Source organism: Onychostruthus taczanowskii, unplaced genomic scaffold (assembly GCF_017590055.1).
Source record: "Onychostruthus taczanowskii isolate IOZ18803 unplaced genomic scaffold, ASM1759005v1 scaffold38, whole genome shotgun sequence".
Classification (NCBI taxonomy): domain Eukaryota; kingdom Metazoa; phylum Chordata; class Aves; order Passeriformes; family Passeridae; genus Onychostruthus; species Onychostruthus taczanowskii.
This window is the reverse complement of record NW_024501237.1, coordinates 4,686,781-4,701,227: the sequence shown is the minus strand read 5'-3', so window position 1 is coordinate 4,701,227 and position 14,447 is coordinate 4,686,781. Positions and strand designations below refer to the sequence as shown.

At 40.4% G+C, this 14,447-nt stretch overlaps 1 protein-coding gene across 1 annotated transcript; it reads right to left on the bottom strand.

Annotated features, from left to right (window-relative positions):
- Positions 1–1,551: 1,551 nt before the first annotated feature.
- On the bottom strand, positions 1,552–11,563 carry TMEM184C (transmembrane protein 184C). The gene is made up of 10 exons (XM_041412044.1): positions 11,266–11,563; positions 9,363–9,493; positions 9,229–9,265; positions 8,326–8,531; positions 7,331–7,405; positions 6,472–6,565; positions 5,477–5,589; positions 4,707–4,806; positions 4,082–4,253; positions 1,552–3,680 (listed from the first exon to the last, which is right to left on the bottom strand). Exons 1-10 carry the CDS (start codon positions 11,380–11,382, stop codon positions 3,388–3,390), a joined length of 1,338 nt encoding a protein of 445 aa, XP_041267978.1. The 5' UTR covers positions 11,383–11,563; the 3' UTR covers positions 1,552–3,387.
- Positions 11,564–14,447: the final 2,884 nt, after the last annotated feature.

The window sequence follows — 14,447 nt, the reverse complement described above, 5'->3', positions numbered from 1 at the left end:
GGGAATACAATGGGAATTAACTTATCTGTAGAAAGTTGTATAAAATACATCAGTCACTGCAGTGCTCCTGACAGTCTTCTACAGCATTACATCTTGGTATAATGCAGGTAACCAGTTCCTTCTAATAAATTTGTATACACATGGAAGACTGATAAAAGCTTTGAACTCAGCACTGATTCTACCTCTGCAGAGAGGAGGAAGACTGTTACGAAAATTTTTCCGTAGCTAAGACTGCTAGCTAAACTGTGCAGTCTTTTTAATGGAGAAGAGGCAACTCTGTGATCTTGCCTTAACAGCAGCCACTATAAAGAGCATCCAAAAATGATTCTTCTGTAAGTTCTGGGCCTGTTGAAGTCATTATATACTCTTCATTAGGTCAAACATTTCAGATAGTTTAACTTATTTCTATATATCAATTTATGTTCATTTCTGTAAAGTCTGCTCAGTTTAACTTCAGGGACTGTTAGAGCTGGAGTTGTCCCAGCCTCAGCTAAACCTGCACCTGAGAAATTGCTGTAATAAAGCTGCTTTTTGAAGGGTGAAAGAAACATCTCCATTTTAATTTTTTTCAAAAGTAGAGGCACAAAGTCATGTTTTCTGAAGATAATGTAACTGGATACCATCCTTTATCCAAGGGGTACAGTGTACAATGAAATGCAAGTGAGTTAGAGTAGGACAGAGGCTTTTGATACTACATAAAAACTAGTGCTTCTTAAACCCAAAACCTACAACCATGATCCATAAAATTTTAAGTTAGACACAACTACACTTGGCAGGTACATGGTGATTTCACCAGAGTGCGGTTTTATAGAAAAGTGTTCAGGTTTCTTGTGCAGGAAGACTTCTGCTAAAAACAAAAACCTTACAGAGTAGGTTAAGTGTATTTATTAAGATTTTAGTAATTAAGATGAAAGCAAAATGACTTCGAGACAAATGAAGGACATTCTACTCTCCTTGAGTAAGGCACGAGCAATCCTCAAGACTTCTGATTGAAGAACTTGGGAGGAGATTTGGCATAAAACAACAGAGGAATAAATACAGTTAAGAGGAAAATGAACTATTTGCAAATGAACTTTTTATGTAATTGTGATTGGTTTTGCTGTGGAATACTGTGGTAGTGGTTTTCAAAAGACAGGGTAGGTATCATTGCAAGATTTGTATTTATTTTTTAAATTCAGTAGCAGTCGTTAGGGAAAGGTACGATCCTATAAGCTATGGCAATTAAAAAAATAACTTTTCTCCCAGAAAAAAAAAGCAGGAATATTATGTTGTGCAAATAGAATAACTGAATAATAATAAAATAACTTAGTAGCTTTCAAGAAATACTCTGAAAGAAGTAACCAAGACACTTAAATAGCTGTTTTCCTATCAAGGTCCTCTCTGAACCTGTTTTACACCAAATAGACATAACTTCAAGTATTAAAAAAAATCCTTCAGAGTGAGGTTTTTGAAGAGCTAGAATGCAGAAGCTACTCTGCTTGCAGCAGCCCTGTTTCCTCCCTCTATCAAACCAAGCCTGCCCCTTTTTACCTGTATACATGTAGGAAATCAGGTTATTTCTGGTAGTGGCTGCAGTGGGCACTGAGGTCCCAAGGCACTGTGAACCTGTGCAAGTTGTTTCCTTTCAGAGCAAAGCTGGTACATGCATAAGGTGATACCTGGGATCAAGCATGGATTAGAAGATTCTGATTCTTCATAAACCCAAACAAGATTTCCCTTTACAGTGCAAGCCATGAAGTACTGAAAGCACAAACTCTTGCAGTAGTTCTACTTAAGATCCTCTTCCTCTATGAGGATGGTTGTAGTCATGTGTCATTCACACTGTTAAATTACTGTAACAGTAAATCAAATTGATAGAAGGTGAACAGTTTAAATAAAATCTTTAATTGCTTATTTACAACAAAGGCAATGAGTTGGCAAATTGAAAATCATGATTTTCACTTTCTCACTAACTTCAGATACAGCAAGTACATACTCAGCTTTAAAATATGCAGCCTAGTGAGTAAGGCGCAATATTTACATCACACTAGTACTGCAAAAGAAGCACTTAAGATTAATTTACTGACAGCCAGAAGTTAAACATTTATCCTGGAAATACTAACAATGCTGAAAAAGACACTTAAGATCTTGTAATTTAAAAAGTAGTGCTCTACTGGTTTGGTTGTTTTTGTCAGATTGCAAACATGCAATAATAGTAAAAATCTGATAATGGGATAAAAACCAATACCTCTCTGACATTGTCAGTTTTTGCAAAGTAACATTTTGATACAAGTGTACTGCTTCTTGGGCTGAAATCTAGTCCTAGTAACTCCAGAATTAGACTACTACATAGTTTTACCTCAGCAAAGGTCTTCTCTGGGGAAAAATAATAGCTATTACATTTGAATCCAGGCTATACTAGAAGCATAATACAATCACACACAGACACAAATTTAAGAACACAAATTACTACAGACACAAGATATCCTGCTTTAACAGCTTAAAAAAAAACCTTAAGTGTTAAAGAACTTACTGCAGCCCAAAATAAAGAAATCAGTTTTGTTTTCTACTTCCTGTTCAATATCCTTCATTCCCCCTCTATGTATTTTAAGGTAAGTAACCATTATTCTTATTTTAGAAGCTAGGGAAAAGAATAGTCAAGGTAAAGTATTAATCCAAAACCTACCATCCTGGCTGTCTCTTCTGGATATAAAAGACTTACAGACTATGAGCCTCAAAGACAACAGATACACCAACCATATGATCTGGGCATGGACTTTGATAGCAAGGCCTGCAGGGAATGTTTTCTTTGTAGAGTTTCTTTACTAATGCTTGGTAGTAACTGTCTTCATGAAGGGACTTTATTTAGCTGTGTAGGAATGGAAAGAAGGTGCCATCTGTACAGAAGCTATCATTTCACCCACATTCCATTCAGCATTGGGTATGGAAGTTAACCATCATTAAGACAAGCAAAGTTAACACAAACAGTTTTTACTACTGCTCTCCTTAAAATCCATTATTGAAATTAGGCTTTCCCGTTGCTAGTAGTACTTGCACTTCATTTTTATATGAGCAGAGGATTTTTTTTTAAATGTTTCTTTTGCACTAATGAAATTTAGTGTAATTTTGATATGATGTGGAAGCATTTAGCAGTTTAAGGAGATGATGCTTAAATTTATGCAGAAACCTTTACAGTGTGCGTATTTCATATCCCTGGAGTACTCACAGATGCTCACATCCATTATAGATTCTGGATTCAGATGTCAGTTACAGCCATACCATATCCTCTTCCTGTCCATGCAGCAGCTTTCCCAAGCTTTTCAACTTCCATCCTTAACAGTACATGTTAACAGGACACATGTGGCAAGTATGTAATGACTCCTTGACACATTCCAATAAAAGGCAAGTTTAACTTTTATCCAGAGCTTTCTCTGCTAAGTTGTTCTCTAGTTCAGGTGATTCCTCAGCATCTTGACTGGCAGAAGGGTTAAAAATCCCATCGACTGCAGGGGCTGTCGTTGGTGTTGTGAGAGGGGTCACAGTGTGTCCAAACCCCTGATAGTGACCCATGGGTGAAGATGGCATTGAAGAAGCATCAGAAATTGGGTCTTGAGTAGATGAAGACAGCAAACTTGTATGCTCATTTTGTTCATGATCCTCAGCAAAAAACATTTTCCTTGGCTGGCCCAAAACTGTCCTCCCTAGAATTATGTGAAATGAAAACATTTTTTAATCCTTCCAACATAAGTCTTTGAACAAATCAACTCTAAAACAGTCACATTAAATTGGAAGATAAGTCTTTGTTTTGTATTAGTTTTACTTGGGCATTGTTAGTTTTAATAAAGAAAAGTATGTCTTTCCATTTAAGAGGAAAACAACTTACCTAACCTTTTTAAAAGAAAAATTAAAAACTAGACTCTAAATAAGTCAGGAATTCCGGAAAGACAAACGTGCCAGATAAACCATGAAATCCTCTAGGCATGCAACTCTCACTGATTTGGTAATAGAATGTTCTCAGGCTACTATAAAGGTGGGCATTACTGTGTCATGAAGCTGGAAATAGAGATGCTGATAAATTGTACAAATCCCGTCTGTTACTTACCCACATTTCGAACCTGTTCAGAGATATCTGCCCTTAGATCAGAAATATCCCACATTGCAAGGAAGGAGTCAAAGCATGAGCCTTCTTCAGCTTCTTGAACATAAGGTTTATAGGAAAAACTGTAGTGATGTGCAATAGCAGCCAGAAACATCTCCACACAAATGATAAAATCCTGCAATGACAGAGATACTGACTTATATTCATTCATAACTGGAGAAAAATAGTTCTGGGTTTCTTCTACAACTGAAAGGCTGAAATTGCCCTGGGATACTGACATCAGCTACTTTTCCACCAGGATATTCCTGGCAGCTTTCAGAGAGCCATACATACAGGACTTCCCTTAAACAGATAATTTAACAAGCAGCAGCTCTACAATGAATACCTGCAAGAAGAAATGCAAGGCTATCCAGACATATTTCACTGGGGCACATTCCTTCTGCCACGGATATGGAAGTGTTAAGCATAAAACACATGGGCTTATTGGCTGAAACTTAGCCCACTTAGAATAAACCATTACTAACCAAGCCTGTGTTATTTCCTTGAGTATTTCCAAGTATTTCCCTGACATCAGCTATGTCATCTTACATATAAACATTTCTCCCCAGAAATAACCATCTGCTCCTACCTGTAAGCCTGTAGCCACAGCTTCTACACTTTGCCAATCCCAGGTGTGTTTCTCAGAAATAACACCAACTTTCACCAGCAATGCAATGAGCACAGCCTGCCTATAAAAAGAATTTATTATAAGAAGTATGTGCATTAGAATTGTAACAGTAGTGCCAAAAATCTCCAAGAAAATCTGGTCATATGTATACATAGGAAGAACTTTAAAATAAACTTTTCTGTTTAGATACTTAAATTTTATGAGGAGGAAACAAACTTAAGAAGAGATGTCATTCGTCCCTGACCCTAAAGACCAAAGAACAGAGAACTAAAGAAGAGTTTGTTGCTCCAGTTAGTCATTAGAACAAGTTCCTTGTCTTTCAGGATGTTGCTGTAGCTCAGAGAGTAATGCTCTGATAGTCAAATACACTCCCTCATTAGCAGCTAAGTGTGAGCAATACTCAAACAGCAATTTTTATTTAACGTACAATAAAAGTAATTTTTTTTACTTTTAAAAGGAAAAAAGAAATAGTTTTGAATAACTGCAATTAAAGATTCTAAAATAAGTTATGTTCTTGAGAATCATGTTACAAAAGACAAAGTCTAAAAAATAATCTTAAGTGAACAAGACTGCTCTCTCCAACACAGTAGTACCTTCTTCCCCTCACTGCAGCTCACTAAGATTATGGGTAGACATTTTAAGCCCTCTAACTTCAGTAACAAATCCAGCCTTTTTAGCTCTTTTATGATCTGCCCTGAGAGCAAGAACTAACAAGTAAAAAATCCACTTACCAGAAAGAAACAAAAACTACCATCTTCACACAAAGGAACTTGCCAACAGGCTGGATAGGGTTCAGTTCCTCACGCAGTACTTTATAAAACAGCACCAGACAATACATGGCAAACTGACAAGGAAAAGGAAATTAATGAAAGCTTTCAAATCCATGTTTATTTTGTGAGGGAGTTGTGTTACACCATCTATACAGTTAAAATATGTATATAGCATGAGACAACCTTAAAATGCTACCTTTTTTTTTTTTTTTTTTTTTTTTATTCCTGAAATTCCAATCATTTCAACCAGGACACAGAAGTTTGTGCTGCTGTTGGGACTGCTGTCACAGCAGAAAGCAATTACAGCTCCTTCTGTGACAGTCACCCATCGAACACAGGGGTGGCAGCAAGAGGAGGACAGAATTTCCAAATGATCCCAGTTGTTATGCTGTTCTGACTCCTGCTGCTGTTGCCAAGAGAAGTAAAAGCAATCCATGGACTCCAAAATGAAACTCTCAATTTTAGGGGCTGACATCTTACCCTGACATTATCTGACAGCTGACCCAACAAAAAGAGGTGTTAGGTAGGCCAGACTCCCAGCACTGCACACACCATTTTCATTTTTTCCTGTGAATGTTACCACCATTTTTAACACAGAATTTTTAACATATTGATTCTTTGTATAAGTGCTGGGAGGAAGCTGTGGGGGCAGGTGGAGTCATCTCTTACCAGAGAGGGGCAGCTCTAATGCCTGGGCCATACTACCTGACCCATCAAATAATTTGGGGTAGAAAGGTGCTTACTTTATTGAGCTTCAACAAAGTTTTAGATTATCTGGTTTTCCAGTTATTTTTCACACATAATATTTAACAGACAGCAATTTTGACTCAAAATAGGAAATATTCTACCTGTAAGAATTACCAGACATTTACACAATCACTGCCAACAGTTCACATAGAAGATTCACATATTACTGATGAATTCCAAGAGCAGAAAGATGTACCCCTGATACTCACTAGCTGTGACATGTTGTTAAGTATAACTAGGTAAGTCCATGCATTGTTGAAGCTGAAGTTTCCTTCATCATACACTCCCACCAGTTCACAAATTCTGGAAGAATTTTTAGAATTAATCACTATGGAGTAACATCACTTCCCTCAAGTGCTACATCTTCACTACAACAATCAATCCTTAGAAAAAGGATTCAAAACCTTTTCTGGTACTCACATAAGGGCACTGGGGGCCTGCACAAGAATCAGTTTCCAACAGCACATTTACATATATGTAAAACAGAAATATTTATATGGATATTCATTGTGAGTAGCAACTTTTTTTCACAGTCCCACAGAATTAACAGTAATGACCATCAATGCAAAGCTCATGAAATTAAACTTTCAGTAACATCATGCCTGATTTCCTACTGTTCCTTTACAAACACAGGCTGTAGGATATGAAGGCACATAGTCAAGCTTGTCACATGTGAAGTTTAAAAAAATTTTAGAAGTTACACGAAACCTGCCTTTAAAAATTCTCAGTTGTTGAAGTCAATGAAAAAAAGGGAGGAGGAATAAAGCATCTAAAAATTAAGAGATCATAAAAATGTTTTCCCACCCCAACAGTACTTCACATTCTATCCCACTGATTACAGAAGCTGGCATTAAGTATTTATGATTTCAATTCTGCAAATAGTCATTTGCTATAGAAAAGCCATAAAGAAATCATGAGTTGATTCAAATTGTTGGGACCCATTTAGCATGCAACACAAGTCTGCTTTCAAACTGCCCTGATCCAATACAAAGGGCATGAAAATTCTTTCCAGTGTAACTCAAAATCATATCCTGAAGATCAATATTAATTATTTATCAGTGTACTTACAAAGCAATAATGGTAGTAAATGGTCTGACAACAGTGTACTGCAAAACACCCAGTTTACATCTAAATAATAAAACTCTGAAAGAGAAACACAAAATTCATTGTACAAGGATTTAAATGCAATTCTCTTATGGATGATTCATATTCTCAGTAGATTTACTAAGGTAAATTTTAATTTTATGGTAATTTCAACTTCTACATCCAGGACTTAAGATGTTGCATCATATAGTGCGTATACACAAAATACACAGAAGAGCTGGATTTTTACAGACACATTACAGGAAATATTCAATGATGCACTTATTTTAGCCATAAAAAGCTTCTGGCTGGGCTAAACAAAGAGAATGCAATTTTTGCTGTGTTTGAAGATGTAAGAAAAACTTTTAGTCTAAATGTAAGAGACTTAAAAATCATAATAATTGCCCTAAACACTTAAGAGAACCAAAGCTCTTTGCTCAGTATGGCAAACTGTATAAAGAAGCTGTGACCACTGAAGGCCACCTTCCCTTCCCCTCACCCCAAACAGCTTTATCAAATTCAAAATCTCCTGAGGGAGAGAGAGAGAGATATTTTATCAGTTAAGCATTCAGAAATAAACAGTTTAGATTCATAAGGCCTTTCACCCTTCACCTGAAGTAAAAACAACAGGCTACCCAGTCTACTCCAAATTCCACATGAGATTTTTGGCAAATAGCAAAAGAAGCAGATTCCAGGAGACCTTGTTTTAATATTTTCGAAAAATAAGAAAGTTTCCTTCAATGAAAAAGTTTCCTTCCTGAGTCAATGCATGTTAGTAACTAAGTCCAGTTCACAGGATGTTTTATAGCTTGACTGTCACTCGTCCACAGCTGCTTTCAGCAGAGTTCACAGCTGATCAAACACACACAAACCATAAACTCACTCCATCAAGCAGCAAATGTTATGCTGCTAAATATGAAAACAAAATGTTTGGATCTGCCTACACAGCTTAAATCTTGAAGATGTCATGATATACTCACTCTCCCATAGCCCACGATGGACAGCAACAGAGAGGGGGCAGATGTCTCTGCTGATCTTTCGCTTCTATTATTAACACGAGGTTTGGGTACCGGTTGGTTAAGTAATTTGAAAGAAAAACCATAAAGTTATAGATGACATAAGCTTCATAGCATTCTCGACATGTATCCACATATATTGCAATCTTGGGGTATTTCAAAGCTATCCACTGCAAGAAGAGAGGTACACAAAAGGTTATGTGCGAGAAAGACAACACTGGTTCAGCAAGCTCTTGAGCCAGCAGGCACTGATCAAACAGCGCTGGGGGCACTGGGCTAAGGGGAGAGCAATGCTACAGCTACAAAATCACACACACAGCTGAGTTTCAGACCAAAAGCGGGTTTTCTATTTTTAGTGAAACTGTGGTTATGGATCAACTGTCAGAACTCTCAGATTCTGACTATCACAATGCTGTTGTACTGTGCCAAGGATGTTATCCTTCATCCCCTGAATCAAAAAGGAATCATTTTAGCACTAGCCATAACTCAGGAAAGAATTTTAGTAGTAAGACTAACTTGGGTAAGGAAGGTACAGCACTGAATTTTGAGGCAGTTCTTGGATCAGTCCTGTTTCCACTTCTGCTATTAAGATGGAAGGGCCAAAAGCAAGCTCCTGTCATACCCGCTTCCACATCCATCATAAAGGATACTCAAGGACAGGGTTAAGAAAGATTATCAAAAGCAACCCCAAATCTCCAGAAGAAGAATGTAGTATAACTAGAACTATGCTTCTGACATAAACAGGAATGCCCAGAAGTTTCTAGGACTACCCTCTCCATGCAGCACAGTTTCTGCCTGGCACTATTTTCCCTCACTTCCACAACAAACAGAATTTGATTGAGCTGGTAACAGTAAGAGAACACTTACACTGTCTAAACTGTAAATCGGCACCATCCACAGAATCCTGTTACAACAACAAAAGAACATTTCAGATTACTAGAAGTATTTTTAGTCTGAATTAAATCCAATATTTGTAGCATAGCTAAAACGTGAAATATTACCTTATTATTGGTTTCTGTAGTTCAGGTTGAGTATAATGGACTAAGTGTTGTAGTATCCCCCAGAGAGATATTGGAATAGTCATTAGCAGAAATATCCCAGCGATAAACCATGCCTTGGTATGAATTCCAACCTTGCAAGATCAAAGTTTCAGTCTTAATACTGTCAAGTTATTACAAGTACACAAAACATTCCACAAAAACAGAGTAATGCCCAGTACTTAATTTACTGAAACCCACAACAGATTCCTTGTTTTACATATGGAACTTGTCTTGATTCAGTGTTGCATTATAAAGTTTCTGAAAACCTGTGGATTTAAAGTCCTTTTAGCTTTAAAATCAAGTTCCAAATAGTAATCAATTAGTTTTCATTTAACGAACTGAAATAGGTATGCATGTAGATACATAAAACCTCAATGTCTGCTAAAACACAGGATTGAAATTTTAAATCAAAGCTCTCTGAAAAACAACTAATAATCCTAAATATCAAAACCTGAGAAACATAGGAGACTCTTCTCCGTTTCCTTTGATGAGAGTCGTTTCTCTGATCCCCTATTTTACATCAACATCCCATGTCTCCTGTTGTTTTCTAGTTTTACTTCTGATCAGTTTCTCTACAAGTATCAGACTTAGATATAAACATCTATTACGTGGAACATGCATTATGCATCAGAACAGGAATTCAAAATGTTAAATGTTAAACACATTGAAGACAGATCTTACTGTCATTAAGTACTGAAAATTACACCCTGAAAAAGCCTACCTTCAGGGCCACAGACCTGCATCACATTGAACAATACATATTTTTTAAGGTTAAAATTTTACTTCTTGTTAGAGAAGCGATGTGATCATATGTGTGTATAATTCCCACACCACAATTACGGTACCACCAGCATAAAACAGCTTCTCTATCCATAGAGATGTTCTACTAAATTCTCCCAAAACAGACAGAAATACCTTTATGAATGCCAGCATGAGTACTAAGTTTCAAAATCTAAGTTCTGGGATGAACTTATGGAGAGAGCCAGACTCTTCTTGGTGGTGACCAGCAATAGGATAAGAGGCAATGGGCAGAATCTGATGCCCAGGAAGTTTCACCTGACCATGAAGAACTCCTTTACTGTGCAGGGACCATGCACTGGGACAGATCACTCACATATCTAGTGAGGGAGGGGAGTCTCCCCTGCAGAACATATTCAAGAACAGTCTGGACACAATCCTGTGCAATGTGCTCTGGAACAACCCTGCTTGGGCAGGGAGGTTGGACCAGGTGATCCACTGTGGTCCCCTCCAACCTGACCCATTCTTGTCACTTTGAGACTCTTGGCTGACTTGAATTTCTTCCGAATTGTACCAGCTGTTCAAACACCAACTACTATGGAAACAGAAGGGGAAAGAAACATTGCCCTGCTCCTCTGAAGTTCACTAGGGCTTTAGTAGCAGGACAAATGAGTCCAGCAGCCCCATGGCACTTCTCCAGCCTGTCCTTTCACGGAATGCGTCAGGCTGGAAGGAACCACAGTGGATCATCTGGTCCAACCTCCTTGCTCAAGCAGAGTCACCCCAGAGCACATGGCACAGGATTGTGTCCAGATGGTTCTTGAATATGTTCTGCAGGGGAGACTCCACAGCCTCTCTGGGCTATCTGTCCCAGTGTGTAGTCACTACACAGCAAAGAAGTTCTTCCTCATATTCAGGTGGAACTTCCCGGGCATCAGTTTCTGCTGTTGCCTCTTGTCCTATTGCCCAGCACCACTGAGCAGAGCCCGGTCCATCCTCCTGGCACCCGTGATTTCGATACTTTTATACTTTTCCGATGAGGTAACACATTTCCCCGCCGCCTCCTTGCCCGGGGCCGAGCCCGCTGCCAGCGGCCCCGGCGGAGCGCCCCGGCCGCGCCCCTCACCTCCAGCTTCTGCAGCTCCCACACGCAGAGCGGCACCACCACCAGCAGCCCCACGATGTAGAGCAGCACCACGAGCGGCCGGATCCATCGCCGCCAGTTCCCGCAGGTGCACGGCATGGCCGCGGCGCCGCCGCTCCCCGCACCGACCTCAGCGGGCCGGCAGCCCCTGCGGAGTGCGCATCACCGGCGGGGCCGCCGCCTCAGCTCCGTGCCTCGGCTCCGTATCCTGGTCGCGCTCCGTATCCCGGCTCGGCCCGGTCCCGCCCCGGCGCTCCCCTCCCAGCCCTGCCCTGCCCTGCCCCGCTCACGCCCCCACGGCGCTTCCGCCCGGCACCGCTTCCGGCTGCCCCGCCCCGATGGCCTCTCTGATTGGCTCCGCGCCCTGCCCATCACCGCCGCCCCGCCCATCAGGGGGGAGAGCGCGGCCGTGCCCCCCCAGTTTTGGGAGGGTTGGTGTGTTCCACCCGCCCCCCCGGCCTGCCGGCTGTGGGCTGTGCCACGTTCCCGGAGCGGCTGGAGCCGGGGGAATGTGCGTCAGGGAATGCGCGGAACCGGCTAACGCGGAGCCGGCTAACGCGGAGCAGGCTAACCAGAGCCGCTGCTCTACCTGCCCTGAGCAGCGCCTCCGCGGGAGCCGCCCGCGGTGCGCAGTGCCTGGAGAGCCGCGCCTCACGGTGCCAGCAGTGGGTTGCCACGTAGCCGAGCCGTGAAAGCTCCAGCGGGCGCACCAATACTGCAGCATTGCAATAATTACAAAATAATGCAAAAAAAGGTGTTAAACTTCAAGTGTTGAACGTTTGTTTCCGTGCTTTGGAAGTGCCGTGTAAAAGCTGCTGAGTTGCCAGCCAAGCCCGTAGTGGTCAGTGGCAAACACGGACCCTCAGGTGGTAACGCTGCCTAATGTCCAAGGAACTGCAGCTCCTTGCCGGGAGGCAAATGCAGATTTTACTTTGTGGTGTCACTAAAACGTGCTGGAAGAATGAATGAAGAGGTGCTAAGCAACAGGAGCTGTTGTTTCTGTTGTAGTTGACGTCTAAGAGAAGGGGGCAGCTCCCCAAGCGTTGTCTGGGCTGTCAGTGAGCAGCGCTGCGTGGCACTAATTCCATCTCCAGAGCACACATACTCTCCCTGGCTCTCAGTGAGAAGCTGCTTGTAAAATATGGGTAAAAACCAAATGGATAGAGTGCACCTTCACCAACTGTTAGGGCTTCTAATATTAGAGAAAGAGTAACAAAGCTACTCCCCAGAATTTGCAGGTAATAGCTGTATTAACAGCATTCCCTGCTACTGGAAAGACTGATGTGAATTATTGTTGGTGTCAATCATTATGTACATTCTGCTCTCATGAATTTCAAATTTATTTAAGGAAAAGTTATGTCAAAATATAATAAACTGGGATTATGGAACTCTATTAAAATTTTACTAAATTAAAATGGCAAAGAAAATAGACTATTATTGTGGTTGGAAATTATGTGGTATTTATTATTCATTAATTATATTTTTGTTTGCCATTTGTTTCATAGGTTTAATAATTTTTTGTTCTTGCTTTGTGTTAGGCAAGTGCAGATGCATGGTTATAACTGGGCTGTCCCTCTTGCCTGATCATAATTTCCCTGTGAGGTGGACAGTAAGGATTAATTCTCATGCAGTGAAAAACCACAGATTTTCCCTCAATTATGGTGGTCTTACTGTCAGCTCTTTGATATCACATCCAAAGCAAACACCTGATCAGTCTACTCTCCTCTCTGGTGCTTACTCATACCACCAATCTTTCCAGGGCGTTTTTATTTCATTTTATTAAATCTGAATGAGATTTAAAAACTCAATTTAATTTATTTTTTCCTTTCCATCATTATTTCTCTATCAGAGGGCTGTCACCAGTTATAAGAAATTGATCTTTGTTAGGGAAATGCTGCTACCGCAATTTGATTATTTCCTTGTTTCTTTTGGGGGTGATCCTGGAAGGGAGTGACTGGGTTTTGGATCTAGAAGCATCTGTAAGCAGTAGTTTGGGTGATAACTTTAGATGCAGCTTCTTTGTTTTCTTGATCACTCAGATTTGTGCATGTTAATTAGCTGGGAACTTTTTGGCTGCCTCCGTAGGTCCCTTCAAACCTCAGCCATTTGGATTATGGCATTCCTGGGAATCAGATTGCTGCCATATAATATGGTGACAAAATATGGTGGAAAAAGTTGCTGCTCAGCACCTCTGCAACAAATTTTTTCAGCTCTGACAAATATTATAGAAACAAATCCCTCCCATACCCCACCATTTGTGAAGAAAGAAAACTGTCATGTGGACCGTGATCAGAGGTCCCTTCCCACTAAAAATGCTTTCATTAAGCATAAAAGTATATTTATTTATAGCTGTGGGATCTCAGCACATCACTGTGGATGTGCAGAGACACCAAGGGAGCCCCTGGGGGGCTCAGAAACCCTAGAATGCTGCCAAAAGGGTTTGGTGGTTGGATTTCGATCCATCAAAAGGAGAAGAACCTGTGAGGGAGGAAATGAGAGCTTCTTGGGTGTGAATGATACCTTTATGGAGGGAAATATAAATTTTAGAAAAATAGGTACAGGGGGGTCATGAAGGCAAGATGGAGGATTCAGGGCGTGGTCCTGTGTTCTTCTTTCTTCTTCATGTCTTCGATTTTGTGTGGTGATGTTGGCACTTGGAGATTGGTTCATAGTGAAAGTGCACTTGTCTATAAAGATGAATAGTATTGGGAAATAAAAGTAAATATGTCACACGTAATTTTTACTATAAAAGACACAACCGCCCTGTGGGCGGGGGAGAGTGCACTCGACTGTCCTGCTGAGCGGACCTCGGCTGGGCAGAGAGAAAACTTTGTAGATAAGAGATAATAAACAGAACTGAAGACCGAGAATTTGAGAGTCCAGACTCATCCTTCGCAATCGCGGCCGCCCAGAACCACCTTTCCCTGTGTCGGGGCAGAGACACATAACAGCGGACCCCGACATATAGCAAGTAGTATTAACTGAAGAGCACCTTTTCTCCTATTATGTGTCCTTCTGTTGAGAAGTTAATAGCTTTTTACTGAGAATTCCTTATGTTAACTTTTATTTACAGCAAGGATTCCTGAACTCTGATGTGGAAATTATTCCAGAAAATAATCTCTACTTCTGGTAGAGAAGTGTGCAGTATTGTTGCTTAGGCTGTA